Genomic DNA, 22,120 nt, shown 5'->3' on the forward strand with positions numbered 1-22,120 from the left:
TAGGAACTTCAAAAAACAAGTATACCTATAAACAGTCAGTGCCCAGGAGACATCACAAAAGTAACAGAAGAACAACTTGTTTCAAAAACAGAAATCTTGGCATTTCCCTTGAATAGTTATTTTTATATGCAAAAAATAGGCTTCCAGTTCACAAACATGTTAGGTTTCTATAATGAACTAACCACCTGAATTCTCATTTACTTAAAAAAGAAACTGAATTAATAAATAGAAATTATTGCTAAAGAAAAAATAAACTACAGGGATAGATAGGTATAGGATGGCATACAATTGGCAAAAGGAAAAAGATTTGTGTCAAAATTTGGTTATAAGTTATAATAATTTTTAGAGCACTCCTAGTTTAATTCTTTGCGATTAGTTGGGGGGGCGGAGATGATCATAATTTCAAATGACTTTTTTGTAAAAAACCTTTAGTAAAACTAAAAAATATTTAGCTAATATGCTAAACATAACTTTATATTCATCCAAGTTCTAATACTATCATAGTTTCTTAAGGACATAAACTTCTAATCATTACCTTTAGTTTTAATTTGTTTTTTAAAAAAAGCCAATATCATGTACTTTCATCTGGGGACTGGATATTACAAAGTGTCTGATGAAAAGCCAAGCTGGATTCAGAGCTAATTACCATATTCAACTATCTAAAAAATTTTCATAATTTGGGCTCTGCAGGCCAAAAAAATATTTGTTCATTCATACAAAAATATTTTCATGCGTGGCCAAATTCTAATTAAGTAATAGCAAATGAACTCTGACTACATAAAATTACATTGGTTTTTTGAATTTTAGTAAAGGTTTACCCCAGATGTTATAACATTACAACCTACCCTTGATAATAGGGCACAAACATGCAAAGGATGAAGAAATGCAATTCAATAAACATTGATTAAGCCATGCAGCATAGTGGAAAGAGAGTTGGATTCGGGGACAAGGGATTTGGGTTAAGAGTCCCTGAACTACCACTTTCCACTCATGTGACTTCCAGCAAGTCTCTTAGCTTCTCTCCACTGTAGTTTGCTAATCTGTAAAATGAAGGAAGTGGGATTAGACAACTGCTAAAGTCTCTAAATCTAGGATCCAATGAGGACATATGGCTAATGTGCTAGGCACTGCAGATATCAAGTTGAAAATTAAAGGGGGTCTCTGTCCTTTAGGAATGTAGGAGTTTAAAAGAGAAAAGACATGTAAAAGGACATTTAGGTTGGAAAAGGATTGAGTTATAGGTCAGGAAAAACAGCCTTGGCATGAGAGATTATTGAGAAGTAGAGCATTTCTAGCTGAGGAGATGTTATAGAAGATGGCTGACTTAAGGCTTTGGAGTAGGTAAAGGGTTTCAGAAGACAGAGATTAGCTACAGAGATGAAGGCTGTTCTCTATGTTAAAGGATGAATGTAAGAGAGGGCAGGGGAAAAATGAATAGCCAAGTTTGCCTTGGATATTGTGGACATTTGAGTGAAGTGCCACAAAATAAAGCAGGAAAGGAAAGTTAGAACCATTTTATGGAGGGCTGTGTCTGTCTGGACAAAGGAATTCTATTTTGTAGACAATAAGGAACCAATTGTGTTTTTCAATTTTATTTTAAATCAGATCTGCATTGTACTATGAATGAGGCATTGGTGGAGAGAATAGTGGAAAGTGGAGACTGAGAGACTAGTTAAACTATCAAAACAGACCAGGGGAGAGATATTAAGAACCTGAAGCAGAGCTGGAAGTAATTAAGAGCATAAAGAAGGAAATTAATTTAAGTGCTGTTGCAGGACTGACAACTGATTGTATAAGGAGAGTAAGGGAAAAGATCAAGGCCTTTGTAACTTGGGAAAAGATCATGTCATCATTCAAAATAGGTTAGATAGAAGGAAATGACAAATCTTTAAATAGACAAACATGCAGACAATAAAACTAAGAAATGATTCACTTTCCACATATGATTAATGTGGAAGAATCCAGTTAAGAAATATTAACTCACATCTAATTTCTACTTTTTGCTTGTAGTTCTGCCCCCTAAGGTCATGCAGAATAATGCTAATCCTTCTTCTACAAGACCATCTTAGAGAATTGTAGATAACCAGTCTTTAATGCCCTTCACCATCCTTCATACTCTCCTTTGGCTTATTAGTAGCCTTTCTAAAATTTGGTACTTCAAAAAGGAACATCGTAAGGCAAATGTGGTGATCTGACCAGGGAAGGGTACAGCAGGACTTTCCTATCCCTAAACTTGGATACTACAGCTCTGTGGAGGTAGCCAAATTCTGCTTGTCTTGGCTATTATATGAAATCATCAGCTATCATATGGCTACCACATCACACGGTTGAATCACACTCAATTTCTAATCCATTATAATTTACATATCTATCTGAAAAACCGCTATCTAGCTGTTCCATTTCCATTCTCCTTCCCTCCATGCTTGTGAGGTAGAGTATTCTCCCATATTTGAGACTTTAGATTGGTGTCTTTGAATATGGAATCTTATTAGATGTAGCCTTTCAAGGACTGATGGTAATCAAGGGATTTTGAAACAGTTCCAGTGGGATGCAAGCTCTCCCACGTCCTGACAAGCCACAAAAGCTTTGAGAAAAGGACTAAGATTCTATAGGTTCTTCAGGACTCTCCCATTCCTGTCTCCCAATTCCTAAATGAGGCACGATGAGCATCCAGAGTAATGTTCCCACAGCACAAGTCTGATCATCCAAGTGTTCAGTGTCCTGAACAAACACCTTCAATACTTAGCCCTTAGCTACTGAATAAATGAACAAAAGATACCACTCTCTTTCTTCTCATGAACTTAAAAAAACAGCAAATGACAGTTCACAGTTGAGGAACAAAATAACTGAGCTAAAGTGTGATACAAGCCAATCAGACTCCTAACAACAGCCTGATTTTATTTACAAAATGCTGACTGCATAGTTTTAAAAGGAGTCAGTCTTGCCATTAGCACCCAGCTGCTCCTTTTCCCTCTCTTTCTCTTCAGCTGGTCACCATGTGCCCTTCCTCAAACGTGCTGACTGGATAAGGGAGCCCTGCACTTCAGGTAATTAATCCTTTCCTAATGTAGGTTAAACAGGTGTGAAGCCTACTTCATTCAGAGAGAAAGTAGCAGCTCTTTGGAGACACCCACGGAATTACAGTATTTAATTGGGCTCAGATGACTTCCAGAAACAAGCCTAGGCTGTGCTGCTGACCTAGTCATATAGGAATACAATGTTTTTGCTCTGCATCTAAGTGGATTTTATAATATCAGCAAAGCATAGTTGTAAAATTTGAATTCTTAACCAAAAAGCACTGACATCTACTTTTATGGGAGATATGATAGATGGTTAATGGGACTCCCCATTTCAGGATTACAAGGGATAAAGAGTGTTCACTTACACATTTATTCAATAAACATGACATTTGCCCATAATTGAATACATCTGAGAGCTCATGGATGTGGGTACTCCAATGGTACAAATAGACAAATCATCCATACCTCCTTATTCTGTGTTATCCTTGTCCACATTGTTCCACAGGAGGTCCACAACAGCTGCTCAAGGCTTCCTTCTAGAATTCATACTAACAGAGCATGTAGGCTGTGCACTGGTTATCTCTCACTTTTACTACATGACTGCTGCTTTTTCCAATCATATATCTTGTTGTTAAATTCTTTATATGACTTCTCACATGCAATTCTTTGGTTGAATGTCAACAAGTAGAGGGCAAAGTGAATAACGGAGTGAGCATGGAGTCGGGAAGATGAGTTCAAATCTAGTCTTAGATACTTAGTAGTTGTTCGGCCCTGGAAAAGTCACTTAGTCTTTGTCTCAGATTCCTCAAAAGTAAAATGGGAAGAATAATAAAAACTATCTCACAGGGTTGCACTGAGAATCAGGAAGGAAAATATTTGTAAAGGACTTAGCTCAGTGCCTGGAACATGGGAGGATGTAATAAATGCTTTAAAAATACAAAACCCAGATCATTTCTGGCTTCACTAAGCAAGGGACACTTAATAGAAAAAGTCGCATTTAGAATGAACCTTGAAGGGCCTTGGAGGAGAAGATAGCTGAGGAATGGTGGTGCAGGCAGAGGCCAACAGTATGTAAAAATACAGACGGCAGATGTTTGTCTATCAAATGAACAGTCTAGATGAACTACATATAGGGTAGAGAAAACAGCATTGAAAGACAGGTCAAAGCCTCATCACAGAGAAGCCCAACCACCACTATGAAGAGTTTGGATATCATTCATTAGTTAACAGTTTAAAAAAACAAAACAAAACCAACCAACCCCAAGATTCCCATTAAGTACAATTCTTATCCACTATTACAATAATTTTCAAGTAAATTGCAAAGTGCTTTACAACTTAAGGTGACTCGCTTTTTCTTTTTCTTTGATGGGGCAATGACAGTTAAGTGACTTGCCCAGAGTCACACAGCTAGAAAGTATCAAGTGTCTGAGGCCAGATTTGAACTCAGGTCCTCCTGAATCCAGGGACAGTGCTTTATCCACTGCACCACCTAGCTGCCCCTCATTTTTTTTCTTCAGAACAAAATACAAGAAAGTCGAGTATGAAATTAAAATTTAATAAAAGAATCCTGAAGTCTTTCGGGGTTTGGATCCTCAAAGGACTTACTAGAGTCTGACTAGGAAGAAAGAAATCTTACAGACCAATATCAGGGCCTTTGACTGCCTCTTAGTAAAATCCATAGCTTTTTTTTTTTCTTTGTAAAAGAGTCTTCTCTTTAAAAGTGAGATTTCAAGTTAGCCTGGCAACCAGTTCAGCTCCCAGATCTATGTACTGCACAGCATAAACTGTTTAGGAAATGCAGTCGTTAAAGATGATTTTAGCAAGTTAAATGGTTATTTTATAGTATTCTCCTAATTAAGAGTCATTTAAGATGGTTGGAAATTGCCCTGAATTAGGGGAAAACAGCATGATTTTAAGGAAAATATATGCCAATAAATTCCTGGAATGCCCTGGCATATCTGGTACAGTACTCCAAATGCTATCTGATTTGCAAAATACCACTACTTCTATAGTCTCAGGTCATTTTTGAGGTCAGTTAGTGCTGAAGCTTTCATATTAGATTTGTTGAAAATGAAGAAAAAAGGAAGAGGGCAATAAAAAAAAGTTAAAAGGAGAGAGGTGGTGAGAATATATTTTGGGTTGACTCAGTTAATGAGGTGACTTCTTCCACTAGTTAAGAAAATTGTAAGCAATCATAGTCACCTACATAATGCTATGCAGAATGACATTCTGCGGCTGCCTATTGCAAATGTTGTCACCCTGAAGGTTTTCTTACAAATTATATAAGCACATTGGGATCAATTGATATATTTTTACTATTGATTTTCACAAAAATAAAATGGATGCAACTTGAGAATTTAAAATAAATAGTTGACAGTGGATAGAGCACTGGCCCTTGGAGTCAGGAGTACCTGAGTTCAAATCTGGCCTCAGACACTTAACACTTACTAGCTATGTGACCCTGGGCAAGTCACTTAACCCCAATTGCCTCACCAAAAAATAAATAAACAAACAAACAAATAAATAAATAGTTGAATCAAAAGATAGTTATTTTTCAGATATACTGAACACCAACCAAGGAGTCTTTATCATATGTAAAGAACAGAATTAGTGACAGGACTTGTGATTTTACTGATATAGGGAAATCCCTGGTGAGGAAAATCTATCCATCTACCAATGCAAGTTGGCACCTTAGAGGTTAAGTAATTTACCAAGGGTCATAAATCCAGGTATCCCTGATTCCAAGACTTTCTCTCTACCCAGTATGCCACATCGGCTCTCTAACCAAATAGAAAATAGCCTTAAAATAAGAAATTGAAATAGAGGCTGATTAGCCTCAGCATCCTTCGATCATCAAAGACCTGTCCTGTTCTATGGCATACTTTAAAAGTAATAAATATACAAAGAGAGAGAAATTACCCTCTCCCTTCTTCCTCCACTCATATTTGAGCATATTAAACATTAACAGTCAAACAGGTGTCAATGTCAGGAAATGTCCCTTCATATTTAGCTTAGATTTTGCTCTATTTTAACTCTTCTCCCCATCTGACTTGCAGCATATAGCAACTTGAATAAGACCTTCATTCTCTCCGCTCAATTCTTCAGCTACACTACTCATTTACTTCTTGCATATGAAAACCATGATTGTGCACCTGAATTCTAAGGAGTAACTTATTCTTTAGACCTTGACCTGACAAGAAGGAAGGCAGAGTTAGTCATCAGTCAGATATAAGCAAACAAATATTGGAAAAACTTAATTTTTTAAAAAAAATCTGGAGTTTGAAATAAGAAATAATTTGAGATTCTGTTCAGGAAAACATAATAGGCCAAGTATAAACAACTTCTTTTAAAAGTACCAAAAAATGCAATGGTATTCTTGACTTGAAGATCCTATATTGTACAAGTTGGTTTTTTAAAGTAATAAGATTTGTTTTATAAGGAAGGATATCTGATATTTGCATCTTAGCAAGTATTTCCAAACACATGCAATGGTTACCAAAAGAAGTTCTGTGCCTCAATCTAAAGAACTAACCAGCCACCCCAATTACCAAAAAAAAAAAAAAATCACAAGGGTATTTTGTGAAGAAAACATCTCTCCCTTGTTTAAACTGTATATTTTCAAATTATCTTATATTATATAGAAAAATGTTTCTCTGATGCTTGAAATCTCCAGCTGCCACACAATTTATATCTCTTTCCTGTCCTCTTTGTTTTTCAGCCATTTTCCCTGAATGTCAAAGTCAATTTAGTGCATTTCACTTTGCTGAATAAATCAGAGGCGAAATCCTTGCTAAAAGTGAAAATTTGATTTGCTAAAAGGAGCTTAGGGCAACTATTAATCAATATATCCAGAGTGTCAACGCCAAGGCCATGATAGACATGCATTCATTTGGAGATTGGTTGAGGCAGATAAAGGGGGACGCAGGGGAGAAAGTGCAACCAGACCATGGGAGGGAGAGATTAGGGTTGAAGAGAGGGTCAATAAGGAGTGAAGAGGGAAAGGAAACATACTGTGATCTGTGAAGGTTGGCCTTAAATATCATAAAAAGGTTGTGTCAATTCTTCTAAATATGGCAAAAATATTTTGATTTGGGATTTAAACATACATGGATAAAACAAATTGGGCTGGCTTTCATGGAACACTTTTCTCCTAGGACATAATTAATGGTCATTTAACTTCATGAAATAGTCCTGAGAGGTAGTTAAACACGATAGAAAATCGTTACATTTTGTAGATAGTATAACCAAGGCACAAAGGAGGGGGGGAAGAAGCTACTGGACTTAAATCAGTGTGAATACTACTGATTTGTTCATAGGTGGGGGTGCTGTGGGAGAATCAGGACACAAAGGGAGAGAAGGAAAAAAGAATAGGAAAGAACTGGTGATTTTGGCCATCATAATGCTACTCAATTGTTTTGTCACCAGATAGTGGAATAATATCATGTATCTTACGGGCCATAGTTCAACAATTTGATTAAATTTTTCAAAAAATTTCTATGTGCGAGGAACTCTGTTGAGTACCAGGGATCCAACAAAAATAAATAACAGCCCCTAACTTCAAGGAGTTTACATTCCACCACCATGACTGAATGAATAAGCCTTAAGAAATACTGTGAATTGGGGGCAGCTAGATGGCACAGTGGATAGAGCACCAGCCCTGGAGTCAGGAATACCTGAGTTCAAATCCGGCCTCAGATAGTTAACACTTACTAGCTGTGTGACCCTGGGCAAGTCACTTAACCCCAATTGCCTCACCCCCCCCCCAAAAAAATACTGTGAACTGGCCTGATAATTAAATTTAGTGAATGAAGGTATAGAGTACTGCATGTTAATCTGTTCTCCACTTCTAAACTGCAAGTGCTAAAATAGACTTGAAACCAGAACAAGTTCCACGCAGGGAAGGAAAAGCTTGTCTCCAAGAAGATGGAGAGCCTATTGTGACTTTAATTCCCAGCTAAGCATAAATCACATGTTATATATCATTTCACATATTACATGGCAAAGAAAAATATAAGCATGGCTATACAAAAACTTCTTTGCTAAGTACATATGTTTAATCAAATGCTTTTCAACTGCCTACTAAGTGCTAGATCCTGTACTGTTTTATCTGGTTTGACTCTAATACATACTGAATCATGTTCACCATTCAGTATACAAACTAACACTCTATTCCTATCACACACACATCCATGGGCAAATACCCTTTGCGTTCGATGTATACTGCTGCAAACATTCCAGGTGATTATTTCCACCACATTCTTTATGCTTTTTCTCCATGTCATTATCACACAGAGTGAAGCTACCACAAGTTCATGATGAGGAAAGGACATTTTAAAAAATGACAACTCCGCAGCAAATCATGTTCTTGTTCAGTTTTAGAATGTTAAACTGTACCCAAGAGAGCTGCTTTAGAAAGGAAACCTTAAATATTGTGCTCCACAAAGAGTGTGCTGAAGCAATAATGTTTCATAAAACATTAACATTAGCACTAAAATATTCAAAACATTCCTGGATTTGCTCCATCAGAACTCACACCCTGGTGTAGCAAAAGTTTTTTATCCATAGTTTTAAACAGCTTTGTCATTTCTGGTAAAGGCTGAGCATGTGTGATGGGAAGCTAACCAGCCACTTTGGGAAAGAATCATGTAATTGACTGGTTTTGCCCACATTTTTATTTTCTTGGTGCAAAGCAAACAAAGTTGATTTCTTTGAATTTAGTAAATATTTTTCACATGTACATATTTCTCAAGGAATATTTAGTGCAAAGATGTATTTAAAACAATCCTGGGCATTTCTAGACTCCACTAAAGAGAAGGAAAAAATATTATAAAATAATCTCCCAGCTCCTCCCAAATATCAGCAGTAGAGTTATATTATAGGAAGGGTGAGTAAGTATTCTCAAGTAGTAACCAGAATTCAGCAGAATTCTATCCCTTACTGGACAATAGATTATTTAATTTGTCATATTCAAAAGAGACACATGACCCTGCAACTCTTGCAAAAATGGAAAGGAAAAAATTTCCCATGTGAACTATTTGTTCCTCTAATACCTAATATTCTTTTCAAGAAAGGTATGGAGAAGGATCCATAAATATTTTTAAGCCACTTATATAGGTCAGCTAATATGGGTGATGTCTTTCCAAACAGCATATGAAGCACCATCAGCATCTGAGTAAGCACCTTCAGCATTCTGCTAACGAAGTTACGGTACATAAGAATATTTTAATCTGGCACAAAGAACAATAATAGATCTGACTGTTGGGCCGATAATCTTCTTATCACACCCTGTGAAACCTAGCTCTAATATTTGACTGAGCCTCCATTACTAGGCAGCCCATTCTCAAAAGGCCAACAATGGAAAGAGAATGAAGTGCAATGTGCAAGTACCTCCATATCTACATAAAAGAGATTAGAGGCGACAGCGTTCCATTTTACAGCTCAATCATATTGTGTTAGCATGCGCTTATCCGAGCGCGGACGAAATTGAAAGAGAAATAAAAAAAGAGTCAGGCAGATAGGAACCAGAAAAGCGAGGCATGAGCAATTTCCAAGGATATAAAAGGATGCTAATGGCGGGGCCCTGTCATTCTTAAGAAGGGCTATTAGGGCACCATCATCTGTTCTTGTGCCCTTACGCTCCTCTAACTAAAGTCAAGCATTTCCTAATGCCATTGTGATCTTTTTCTTCTTGAGATAAAGCATGGTCATGTTTCATAACAACACACTTTCCATTTATTTGATTTATTAATGCAAGTCAACTAATTCTATCAACTGATAAAAGTCATTCCTTCTACTGTAGTCTTTTTTTATTCAATTCTTTACTTTTGTTTTTTGGTAAAATCAAACTATGGAGTTTAGATGTCAGAATTGAGAAGAGCTCTAGAATTTACCTAAGGAGCTAAGCTTAATTTTCCAATGAGCTATCAATTATGAATCTAAGACAGGAGGAGGATAAGAAAGAAGATAAAGTCTGCAGTTTTCTGAAGAATTCAAGAAAAAGATCTTGCATTTTAGTATACTCAGAACATAACTTCCTTTTATATTGAGAAAGATGACATGGGAATTAAACTATTGAGTTAAGTTTTGAGCTAGTATATTAAGTTGCAAATAGACTTAAATTGTGACTCTATCCTTGTTATTGGGTCTGTTACCCTCTTATCAGCATCATAGTTCAACTTTTTATCAAGGTATATGTATAAATGTATGTGTATAGACATACCAATACAATTCTATAATAATATATAAGATTTTATATCTCTATAATACTTTATTTCCTTGACCATCCTCTAATGTGCTGTTGGTCTTGACCAGGCCTTGAATTGTGGTATAGCACATGACCCTTGCTCAATTCAAGGAAGTCATCTTTCTTCTCCTAATATTTTTCTTTTCTTTCTTTCTTTCTTTCTTTCTTTTTTTTGCAGGGCAATTGGAGTTAAGTGACTTGCCCAGGGTTACACAGCTAGTAAGTGTCAAGTATCTGAGACCAGATTTGAACTCAGGTACTCCTGAATCCAGGGGCGGTGCTCTATCCACTGTGCCACCTAGCTGCCCCAATATTTTTCTTTTCCTGTGGCATTTCAGCAATGACTGTGGTATAACAGGAAAGCTCTGGAACTCAGTCAAGAAAGCCAGGTTCTAAGCCCTATTTTCACACTCCTTAACCATGTACCTTTGGGGAAATCAATTAATCTCTCAGGCCCTTATTCCCTTCATTTTTCAAAATGAGAAACCTAGATTACTTTGTGTCTAATAATCCCATTGAGCTCTAGTAGTATATCTTTATTTTGCATCAAAAGGGAATCCTTGCTTTGTTACCTTGAAATTTTATGACCCCTTTACCACTGAATCAGGTCATCCTGAATATATGGCAAAATCATAGTTGGAGATCATAAATCTCAACTCTATCAATAATACCCTCACAATTCTCCACAAGTACCAGTCTTTGTCTCAAAATCAGCAGCATTTGCCACTGGTTAAAGTAATTACTGTTCCCAAGCCCCTTCAAAGACTGTTGGAGTGGAGCCTCAACCAGACTGAAAGGTAACTGGGAAATGTTCTAATGAAAAAAGCTTTTTTTAAAAAAAAAATACAATACAACATAGATAGTGCTAATTTATGGTTTTCTAAGTCAACATGTGGCCTTCAGAATTCCCATTCTATCCAAATTTGACACCACTGTTGCAGTAGGGTATAAACTTTTCACAAAGCTTAATTTTTTGTCATAAGATGAAAATAAAACATTTTTACTCTTATTTCTCATTTTTCACTTAACTGAGAAGAAACAAACATTTCAGGATGGCTTCTTACAATGCTTCCAGAACAAACAAATGATTGATTTGATTTCAGTTCTTCCACTAAATTGAATGACTTTTAAATCCTTACTCACCGGGACTGTCTTTCATATCTTTTTGTATCCTCAGCATTTGGAACAGTGCATGACATGTAGTAGACTCTTAATAAATGCTTAGTGTCTATTGAACATTTGGGTTCTTTTGGCTTTATACCCATAGCCAAATGGTGATCTTACCTTTTTCTGACTTCAATGTAGCTGATGAAGATTCTTGGTGCAAAAACAAAACCTCTTCATTGACTGTCATTTCCAAATTATTTTACATATAGGCCTTATGTGATTAGCCATAGCTCAGCATTTGATCAGTTTCTCTTTTGTCATATTTGTGTGTGTGTGTGTGTGACTCTTAAAAGATTCATCAAATTTCTGTCTTTCTTCTTTCAAAGCCACAGATATGCAATTTTAAAACAACTGCCTGAGTAGTTATGGCTGAAGTCTCATCATGGGTCTATATTTAATAATCCTGAAGTTGGTATCGTCCAAAGAACAAACTCTCAAGCTCACCTATTTAACTAGTTTTGACTTAATTTGGGGTGCTTTATTAGCAAACAGTGTAAGACAAAGTAGCTGGTATAATATAGAGTGATGTTTAAATTAGTCTACAATTTGCTTGGGCTCATCTAGAACTGCACCGAACAAAGCCATTCAGAAATGTCAGCTGTGTTCCTAACCACTGTAACAAATTGTTGCCTGAATGCTGCACACCTAATGACTTCAAATTAGCTTCACTGCGATATTGCCTGACAGTTCGTTACGACTGTTAGCAACATAGCTGGCGTATCATGACCAATAAATTGGTCTCAGTGTGGGCTGGGAAAGGGACTTCCATCAATTTGATTAAAGAAATTACTGTAGCATTCAAAGCATAAAGACAAACTAGTTTAAGGAGACAGAAATAAGTTAAGTGTACCAGAAAAACATTGCTCATGATTCAAAAGCTTGTTTATAAACCATTTGCGGTACAAAGTTCAAGGGGGGGAAAAAGAGACCATTTGGGTCCAATATTGACTATCTCTGAAATTGTAGTTATATGCTTTTCTATTGAGGTAACAGGATGCTTTCATGTGAGAAAAACTGGGAAATTAAAAATTTTAATTCTCAAATAACATCAGGAAACATTTAAATGTTTATATAATTATTTACCAGTTGAGGATGTTTTAAAATATTTTTGTCCAGGTATTGCAGTATTTATAGAAAATAAACATTTCATCAACAAACCAGAACGTTAAGAGAGACAGAGACAGAGAGTGAATGCTCAGTACAAAAGAGAATGAAAGAGGGTAAAATTCAAGCTATTGCTACAAAGTGGTAACCTATTGAGTTAGAAAGTGGCTAGGTTCAATGACACCAAGGCCTTTATCAAAGCAATTTTTAAATGATGTTTTGGTTTTTTTTGTTCCATTCTACCAAACTTTCTAGCAGAAAATTAAAAAGGTATTCAATTACCATAAATCAAATTGGTATAAATGTCTCGATGTATTTTAGCAAAATGGCAAAAGCTCTTAATTTAAAAATCATCAAAAAAAGGTCAGAACATTTATAACGTTTTATCCTTTATTGTATGAATTCTGTAAGAATTATTGGGATCTTCTTGCTTTTTATATCATAAAAAGTCTGAAAATGCACATTCTGAAAATGCATACCTTTAAGAAATATATAAAGCACAAGATGACACAATCTTTTTAAAAGGCTAGAAGATTGTTTTGTTTTTGAAAAAAGTTTGAAAAGTTAAAAGTGAGCGTTTTCTCTTGTTTGGTTTTTTCATTGGTTGTTTTCCTATTTTTTTTTATTGGTGTTGTTGTTAATTTACCTGGAATATGTTTAGCCCATCCAATGATGACCACCAATTCTCGGTCAGCCAGGTCACAGAGGGTAGTGAGAGCTTTGATGTCACTGTCTGGAACAGTAGGGTCAGGCATGGCATAGATCTTCTCCGGTTCAGCCACCAGCAAATGTGAGACAATCTTGTTATCTGCAGGAACGGACCAGAGCACTACAACATCACTAGTAGTATCATCCTCTTTTTTCTCAACCATAAAATATTCTGTTTTCCTAAACTAACAGTGAATAAGGCATTAGCTTATAAGTATTCACATTCATTTTGAAAAATAGATTTTCCTCTGAGCAGACCTTAACATGACCCAATCAAAAACTGTGCCAATCAATAAGGAATGGAATAAAAACAATTCTTGATTTCCCTGCTGGAGAAAGAGATTCTGGGTTGTATAATAAAATTATTTCTTACAAATAGGTAAAAAAGTGCTGCCTCGTACATGCCTATGTGTATGCCTACACCAAGAGACTGTTGTACCATCGGGCTAAGAATTCTGATATTTTTAAAGGAATGTCCCAAATCAAAACTATTAAAACCTATGATATAATGTGTGGTAGAGGTGACTGCCTATAAAAATCATGGATACCGGAGTCATTAATTGTCTTAATTCTTAGACAAAGGGCAAAGGTCATACAGTCCTTCTGCCTAGCTGAATGAATGATTATATATAACCTCATCTTTGTGAGATGCACTAAATAGGTGACTGGTTTCCCCCTGTATCATAATTCCAAACACACACCAAACACACATAGACAGACACACACACACACACACGCAGACACACACACACAGAGTCTCACAGGTTTTCCAAAACCAGTCAATACCAGAAAGAGAAACCATTTAAAAAATAATTCTCTCCTTAAATGTACACTTGATTCTTCATTTCCGGTTTCTATCCCTTTAATTCTGTTAAGCTCTTCTTTTGTCTAATACTGTCTCTCCTTCATATTTGTGCATCTGAAAGTTGTGATACATGTTTTTAAAAAATCCTACATAAAATACACCAGAGCCAAATGGAAAGCATCACATCAAATGTGTTTTATTGCTTTGGGGCATGTGAGAGTTTATAGAAGGGGTTGTAAAGCCTTGCTAACTGAATAATTTCTGGCTGGCCCAATTTTCATTCCCTCTGAGAACCTCAGCATCTTTTCCATATGTGGTTTAAACATTGATTTCAAAAGAGATACAAAGGGGTTAGAAAAAACCTGGATATTTGATTATGACTGCCTTAACTGGAAGCCTAAACAAAAACTAAAATTGCTAAGTATTTTGTTTTGTAAATTAAAAGGATGCCCATTATTTCTTTTCATTTTACTGACAACATATGCTTTTCCTAAAATAAAGGAAAATGTATATCTTCTGTAGCTATAACCACCTCCCTCTGTCACAGAAAAAGGCATTTTCCCTATTAATAATCGTCTTTTCCTAGTTATGATAGTGCAAATCATCATAAATATGGACATCACTAGGGTTGCATTTATAGAAGAGAACACTTGAGACAAATTAGATCCGAGGGTAGGTTGCAAAGAAACATAACTGTCTTCTCCAGTCCATTTTTTTTCTTTCTTTGGTTTTAATCCTCCCCTTCCATAATTTGAGGAAAATGATTCTGAGTCTGAGTTTGCAGAGAGAACTGGTTGTTTTCAAAGGATGTAGGGCCAGACAATATATTTTCAATTAGACCCAGAAAAATTTTAGCTTTAATTGTTTTAACAACATAATATTAAATCTTTGGGCAGGTTATTATATTCTAGGGATTAGAGAAGAATAACCAATAAAAGGTAAAAAGTAGAGTGGATGACATTCCAGTCACTACTTGTATCAAAGGACGCTTACATTGCAGGGACAGAGAAATTTGGTTTCTGTTTTAAAAAGCCCATCATTCAGAAAATTGAATAGCCATGAGCACTGTTTCTAGGTAAATCTTATTTAATGTTTCCTAATTAGAATCAATAGAACCCAATTTTCATTCCTGTGCCTTTGTACCACACAAACGATCAGTCAGGGTCCAGAAAATCTCCCAGGCTACTTTCTCAACAAAACAGATTCCCTGTCTCTTGACACTTATCTGACACAATCTGAAAATTAAGTTTTATAAATGTTTGTTACAAAAACACACTAATTGGATGAACTAAGGAAAATTAACATACAGGCCTTTAGATAATGAGTAATGATTTATTAGAAGGGGAGTTTATTTCAGACAAATGAGGCTTGCTGAAATTGCTATAAGCTTCTTAAAGGTATTGCATCCCATTACTTCCTAGGATTCTCAGCATCATACAGGGATCCTGGGAAATTCCCTTATGATTCTAACTTTTAACATGGGTATGTTTTTAATTTTTCTTTCAGAAGGGAAACTATAAATGGTTTTTAAGCACAAGTCAACATAAAATAGAAGAGAAATAGAAAATCTGTACAATACTGACTCCAGGAAAAGTAGAGCTGTAATTAAACTAAGCATTAGCATTTATTAAATTTTATTGTAGTATCAGAAAGTTTTTACTATAATGCATAAAATCTGCTTAATGCAGCCCCAGACTATATTTACAGAATACTAACAGCTTATAGAGGCTGAAGAAAAGATGCCAGATTGGACAATTGAAGGTATAATCAACATAATGTTTTTTGGAAAGGCATAAGGAAACTATGCCATATGTTCAATAAAGCTACAATTTCATGTAAAACTGGTTGGTTTTCTTTTGATGGGGCTAAAATGCCCTTCTGATTATAAATCAAGGTCTGATTTATTTGCTCCAAAGACCTCCAGATTCTTCCCAGTAAGGTGCACAGCAGTGACCCCTCCTGGAGGCTGTGAGTTTGAAGAAAATGCTGGAAGTGAGGAAGGTAGGGAGAGGAAGTGATGGGAATTTGTAAAAAGGTTTGGATATGATGGTTACTAGAGACAAACTCCTCAGAACTGTATTATTTGTTGATTTTTTGACTTTGGCAAATGAACAGGACAACTGTATTTTCAGCTTTCAAAGCATTCTAAAACTGTCTGATTAGGAATTCTGACTTGGCATCCCCCAAAACTGAGATGTGTTGCACTATTTCAATTAATGTATTTTTCAGAGAACTGAAAAAGTTATTGCATTCAGTCCACAGTGAAGTTATTCTTCATTAACAAAAAAGAGAAAAGGTTTGCCTTGTAGCACTGATAAAATTGTAAATTGCAACCTGGAATTATAAAATCATGGGCCCTTTTAAAATAATTCAGTGCCCATATGGGCATTTTAAATGGAACTGCCAACCTATGCTTGTTATTAGCGTGGCACATTTTTGTTTTAATCTGTTGCTCACTACTGTGTTAACCTTCTATATCTCCAAATTAATGAGGCCCCTAATGTATTTTCATTGGGAGATTGAGCAGTCAAACTCATTTAGTTAGTGAAAACTACAAAAATCACTTTCTTGTGAAATCTGAAACTAGCAACTCCAATGAGCTAATGATCACAGTACAGATTTTTTTTTAATGTACCACTGAAAATAAAGACAATCTGTAAATGTAAAATTTGCACTGCATAAACTGTGTATTAACATGCTTTAAAAACAAGACTGGAAAAGGTGAGAAACTCACAAAGCTTTTGACACAAAAATGGTAATTAGCTAGATTATATTTTGCCTTCACTTGTAGCAAACTCACTGGTAATACATGCCACAGTCCTTGCACAGTCCTTATTTTTACTAAAGGCAGGGGAGTGGGCTGACATACTAAGTCAAAAGAAAAGCATTTGTATGCTGGGAATTCCAAAATATCTGATGTACTTACATGGCTTTTTGGCTGGCTGAACCAGCTGAGGGTTCAGGTACGGGCTATTTTCTGCATCTATTCTGCGTTTGTACTTCTGGCGGCCGCCACGTACTCTGTCAAGACGTACCCCTAATGCAAGAGAAAAAGAGACAAGTAACAGGTGAGGTATAAATGAGAAGCATACTGGGTGGCTCTGGGACAGGGAGAGAAATGCATAGTTATACTGAGGGTTTAGGGGGACACTGAAAGATAGTGATGAAAAGGATGATAGCACAGGTCCACAATAAGATTGTTCAGATCACTGAGCTATTTCCCCATCTACACTGTAATTATGATCTAGTAACAGGATGCAGGAGAGCATAAAGTTACATTTTTGCATCAAAGAGATGGTGGATTATCATTAGAATGTTTAGATTCTTAAAGATGTGTTGATATACACTACACAAACATAAAGAAGGCAGCTTAGTAGGCCTCCACCAGTCACGGAAAACCATGGATTGGCACCTTGAAAAGCCACAGGCCACAGTGTGGCTGTGCAGTCCGATATGGGAGCTGTAGCTCCTGAGTGACTTATGTAACGATTGGAATGACGCCACCTGCTGGAGACTTACTGTAGAAGAGTTCTGCCCATGAAGCGAAGGTCTTTGAGGGCAAGACCAGGAGTCTTTTCTTTGGTGTCAGGAAGTGACGCGGGCTAGTGAGAGGAGGAAGGAAGAGACTGGCGCTCAGTCTTGCTCTCTTTCCTCTGGACTCGGGTGGAGAGTGGAGCTAGAAATGTGCTCTCCCTTTAAATAGATAGGAATCTAGGCCTTTCTCTCTCTTTACCAAATTCTTATTCTCCTTAATAAATGCTTAAAAGTCTAACTCTTGCTAAAGCTTATAATTTATTGGCGACCACTCATTAAATATTTTAGACAGACTAGCTAGAATTTTAGCCCTTAACACTTATAACCAGTAACTGCTGCATCCCATGTTGTATCTACCCCATGAGGAGTAGCTGGAGTGTCCTCTCCAGGGTGCTGGCCTGGGTGGATCAATTGGAAAACAAGCTATTGCCCATGCAGCAGGTTTTCCCTCTCCACAACACTGGTGGATCCAAATGAGAGGCAGAGCCAATACAGTTTGGTACCAGTGCTGCCACAGGAGTTGCCAGAGGGATGTGATGTCCAATATCCAACTGCCTAAGAGACTCTGACTCCTGATTTTTCCTCGGGTTAACTCCAGAAACCTTTCCCATATATGGGTATAGCCGCAGCAGAGGTTTAAAATCAGGGTTTCCTTCCCCTAGGCAGGTTGCCTGCCAAGGCTAAGGAGCCCCACCTGTGGGAAGAAGGCAGCATAGACATGTAAAAACTTAAGAGGCCCTCAGACAATCAACCATTATTCCCCTAATATTCTGACCAGCCACTTGTCCAAAAAACAAAACAAAACAAAACAAAACAAAATAAACCAAACCTAAAAATAAGTCTACTAGTATTGTTTCCTACTAAGATATAGAAGTCATGAGGAAAAGAAACACATTATCTATGTCTTCGAGTGAATAACTTTAACAGACCTCTTTCTGAATTAGAATTGGATGGAAAACAGATCAGTGTCAACCAAGGATAAGGATTATCCCTGTGATTTCATTGAGAAAGCTACTTCCTGAATGTGGAAACTTCCTCTGATATACAGGTTGGGAGATTCTCTGCAACTTAAGGTCTTTAAGAGAGTTCCTTACTTCTTTGAGAGGTTAAGTAACTTCCCCCAGGGTCTTTCTGCCTCCAAAGTTGTTTCTTTATTTAGGAGATTAAAGTGACTTGTTGCCTTTCATCACATACAATGAGGGAAAAATGAGAAACCTTGAAATACAGGGTCTAAGGAGGGAGTTGCTAAAGGGAGTCAGGAGACATAAAGGTATATAAAACAGAAGAACAATTTTGGACAAATAATTTCAGGTCACTTGACCTAATTTTATTCACCGTAAAATAAGGGAATTGGATTAGATGCTATTAGATATTATTAAGGACCTTTGTAATTCTAAATACAACAATTAAGAGTTTGGAGGGTAAACTCATACATTCTAAATTTCAATTGTGGCTGCATGTGTAAAAGAACTGAACATAACATCTGTAGGACCTAGGTCGAGAGAGGCAAGATATATGATTAGGGTTTTTCAGAAAACAATAGACTGAAAGGAGTTGAAGTGGAGAGACATTTTTATTGTACTGGCACAACCTAACCATGAGCACTGAACATTCCTCTGGCAATTTAAGTTGATTTTTTTTAATATTTAATTTTTTCCAATTACATATGAAAAAATTTTATCATGGCTTTTTTTTTTTTAAATATGGAACACTTCACAAATTTCCATGTCATCCTTGCGCAGGGGCCATGCTAATCTTCTTTGTATCGTTCCAATTTTAGTATATGTGCTGCCAAAGCGAGCACTATCATGGCTTTTAAAAAAAAAATTGAATTTTAAATTCTTTTCCTCTCTCCCCTCTCCCTGAGAAGGCAAGCAATTTGATATAGATTATACAAAAACATGTTTCTTTAGAAGTTATTATTTTATTAATATACTGGTAGGAATTAACTAAATTGAATATCATGATCATTCTTTACTAAACCTGCTTCATACACCCATCAATGAAAATACAAATTCTGATAGTACTGAAGAATACAATATGGGCCATTTCAAATTCACACTAGTAATTTACTGAAACTCAAAGACCAAATTTTCATGTTATTAAAAGGCAAACGATTCTCATGTGTGTCTAGCAAGTAAATATGTATTCTGGTAAGACAAGACACATACTTCACTAAAGTTTAGATAAGATAGGTTGTGTTGCTATATCAGTGTACAGTTAAATGAAATTACTTCAGTATTTTCAGGGATATTAAAAAAGTTTAACAAATAGGAAAGTCAATATGAAACCAGAGCGTTGCAGCATAATTTATTTTCTGAAAGAAATATTCAACAGGCAAAATTGTTGCTACATACTAAAAATATTTACTCTCAGCAAAAAAATAGCTAACTAAATAATCTCCATCAAATGTTTCAGGCACAGCATCTTATTCTTCATTCTTATCCTTGCCCTTCTTACTTTAAACCATAACATCCTCCTTTTTGTTTCCCAAATGTTCTATGCTCCATCTTTCCAATTTCCTCGTTTCCAAAAGCTTCTCCTTATAAATCGGCATATTTTTGAATGGATTCTGTAAAGCATTAATGTTATGTCTATTTCAGAAACATTCAAATCCTTTGGGTACTAAAGAGTTTTCTGTAATCTAAATGTTCTTACAAAAAATAATTTATATAAATTCTAGGGGTTTTAAGCCCCATGATCCTTTTGTTCTTTACTTTTCAAATACCTTCACCTAACTGGAAAAATTGGACTTCATTCCTGGCTCCCTGGGATCTGGTATATAAACATTTTATCTCATCATCCCAGGTTGGGACCTCAATGCTATTATTTCTTATAGTCACCTTACCATACTTTTCCAGGTACCTTTCACCTCCTCTTCAAGTACTCCATTAGAATGTAAATCTCCTTAAGGCTAAGGACTGTCCTACTTGCTTATATTTTTAAGCTGGTATTAGTATAGCTCTTCAAGGTTTGCAAAGTGTTTTTGAAATGTCATCTCTAATTTTATTTATTTTATTGTATTTGGATCCCCAGGGCTCTCTTTGTTTCTGTCTCTCTTAATTTAGCATATACATCCACTTTTTACCCAAATATGAAAGAAATCTTATGTGATAAAAGAGAGAAGTCAAGGTAAAGTTTTAGTTTGTACTGCTTTCCAGGAAACACAGAAAATAAGAAAAGTTGGTAGAGAATGGATTTTTAATATCTGACTCATGTTGGCACCTGGGAAAGTGGTCTCTGAATTATAAAGTGGGATACAAAGATGGTGATAACTGTTGGGCACCATTTTCAATCCTCCTAATATCAAGAAAAATGGAAGGACTTTGGGTTAAAGGTACTGTGTTAAATATGGGGGAGAACAAAAGACATGATGAGGATGAGATATATTTGTATTGTTGGTTGGAGCTCTTAAATTGATGACATCATAGACATATTTAAGTATTTGAATATGCAATGGTAAGGTTTTATTATTATTATAGTTCTATTTGAAAAATTAAAGTTTCTTTCAAAAACAAGGGCAGATAAAATGCATTTAAAGCTTGCAAAACCTCAGTGAGATGTAAAATTAGCTGTATCCAGCCTTTGGATTTGGAGGCAAGGGTATGAAAACATGTTTTGCTCCCTTACTTACAGTTTGGCTGTGCAATTGGTAGTTGCTAAATGTCCTTGTTTTTCATTAACTTATTTGTTTTATGAGTTTCTATCCTATAGCTAATACATTTTTAAAAAATGTTACACACTTCCAGAATACAAGTAAAAAAAAAAAAGAAAGAAACTTGAAGTAATGGAAAAGAGTGATCAAATATCCCTATCAAACTGACCACTTTTATATTTGGGACATAAACAGAACCAACCCTCCTAATGTGTTGCCACTTAAATGAGAAAAAGGATTCAAAACAAAACAAAACAAAACAAAACAAAACAAAACAAAACAAAACAAAACAAAAAACCCTGAAGTAAGTAACTCAGGCCAAACATATATTTGTGGGAAAACAAAGTGTCTAATAAGCAAAAAGAGGGGCTGAGGTCATGTTAGGTATCAGCCCCCCCCCTCCTTTTTTTTTTTGCCTCAGGTGCTTTCTACATGCCTTGTATCAGGTTGTACTATAAACTATTTAAACCAAAGGAGCCAGGAAAACTATCAGTTATGGTTCTTCAACATGATAGTATAAATAAAGAACCATATTGTCATAAGGATTATTTACAAATTAGTTCAGATACATTCACTACAAATGTGACCATATAAAATCAAAACAATCAGTTCTTTCAATTCTGTAGAAATACATCCATAAAACAACCATCATAAGGGAAAAACTAAAGAACTTATCTCCAAGATGAGTTATAGAAATATTAAATTTGGCTTCTATAGTTTCACTGAAAGTAATCTAAAATCTGTTTAACATGATTGTATGTGTATAACCTATACCAGACTGCTTGTACTCTTAGGAATGGGGGAGAGGAGGGAGGGAGAAAAATTTGGAACTTGAAATCTTATAAAAATAAATGTTAAGGGGGCAGCTCGGTGGTGCAGTGGAT

The 22,120-nt window shown here is 35.9% G+C and overlaps 1 protein-coding gene and 1 non-coding gene across 10 annotated transcripts in view; both read right to left on the reverse strand.

The window, feature by feature from the left end:
- ESRRG (estrogen related receptor gamma) overlaps positions 1–22,120 on the reverse strand; it is a 704,143-nt gene that overhangs the window by 39,064 nt on the left and 642,959 nt on the right. For 8 of the 9 annotated variants that reach the window (XM_043963448.1, XM_043963443.1, XM_043963447.1 and 5 more), the window contains 2 exons: positions 16,974–17,084; positions 13,181–13,363 (listed from right to left, as the gene is read on the reverse strand). In XM_043963448.1, coding sequence (XP_043819383.1) covers positions 13,181–13,363; positions 16,974–17,084 — 294 coding nt within the window. The remainder of the gene's footprint in view (positions 1–13,180; positions 13,364–16,973; positions 17,085–22,120) is intronic. The other variant, XM_043963442.1, reaches the window with a different exon arrangement.
- On the reverse strand, positions 19,279–19,385 carry LOC122726889. The gene has a single exon (XR_006352882.1). It is a non-coding gene; the product is annotated as a U6 spliceosomal RNA (small nuclear RNA).

This window comes from Dromiciops gliroides, chromosome 4, assembly GCF_019393635.1.
Source record: "Dromiciops gliroides isolate mDroGli1 chromosome 4, mDroGli1.pri, whole genome shotgun sequence".
Taxonomy (NCBI): Eukaryota; Metazoa; Chordata; class Mammalia; order Microbiotheria; family Microbiotheriidae; genus Dromiciops; species Dromiciops gliroides.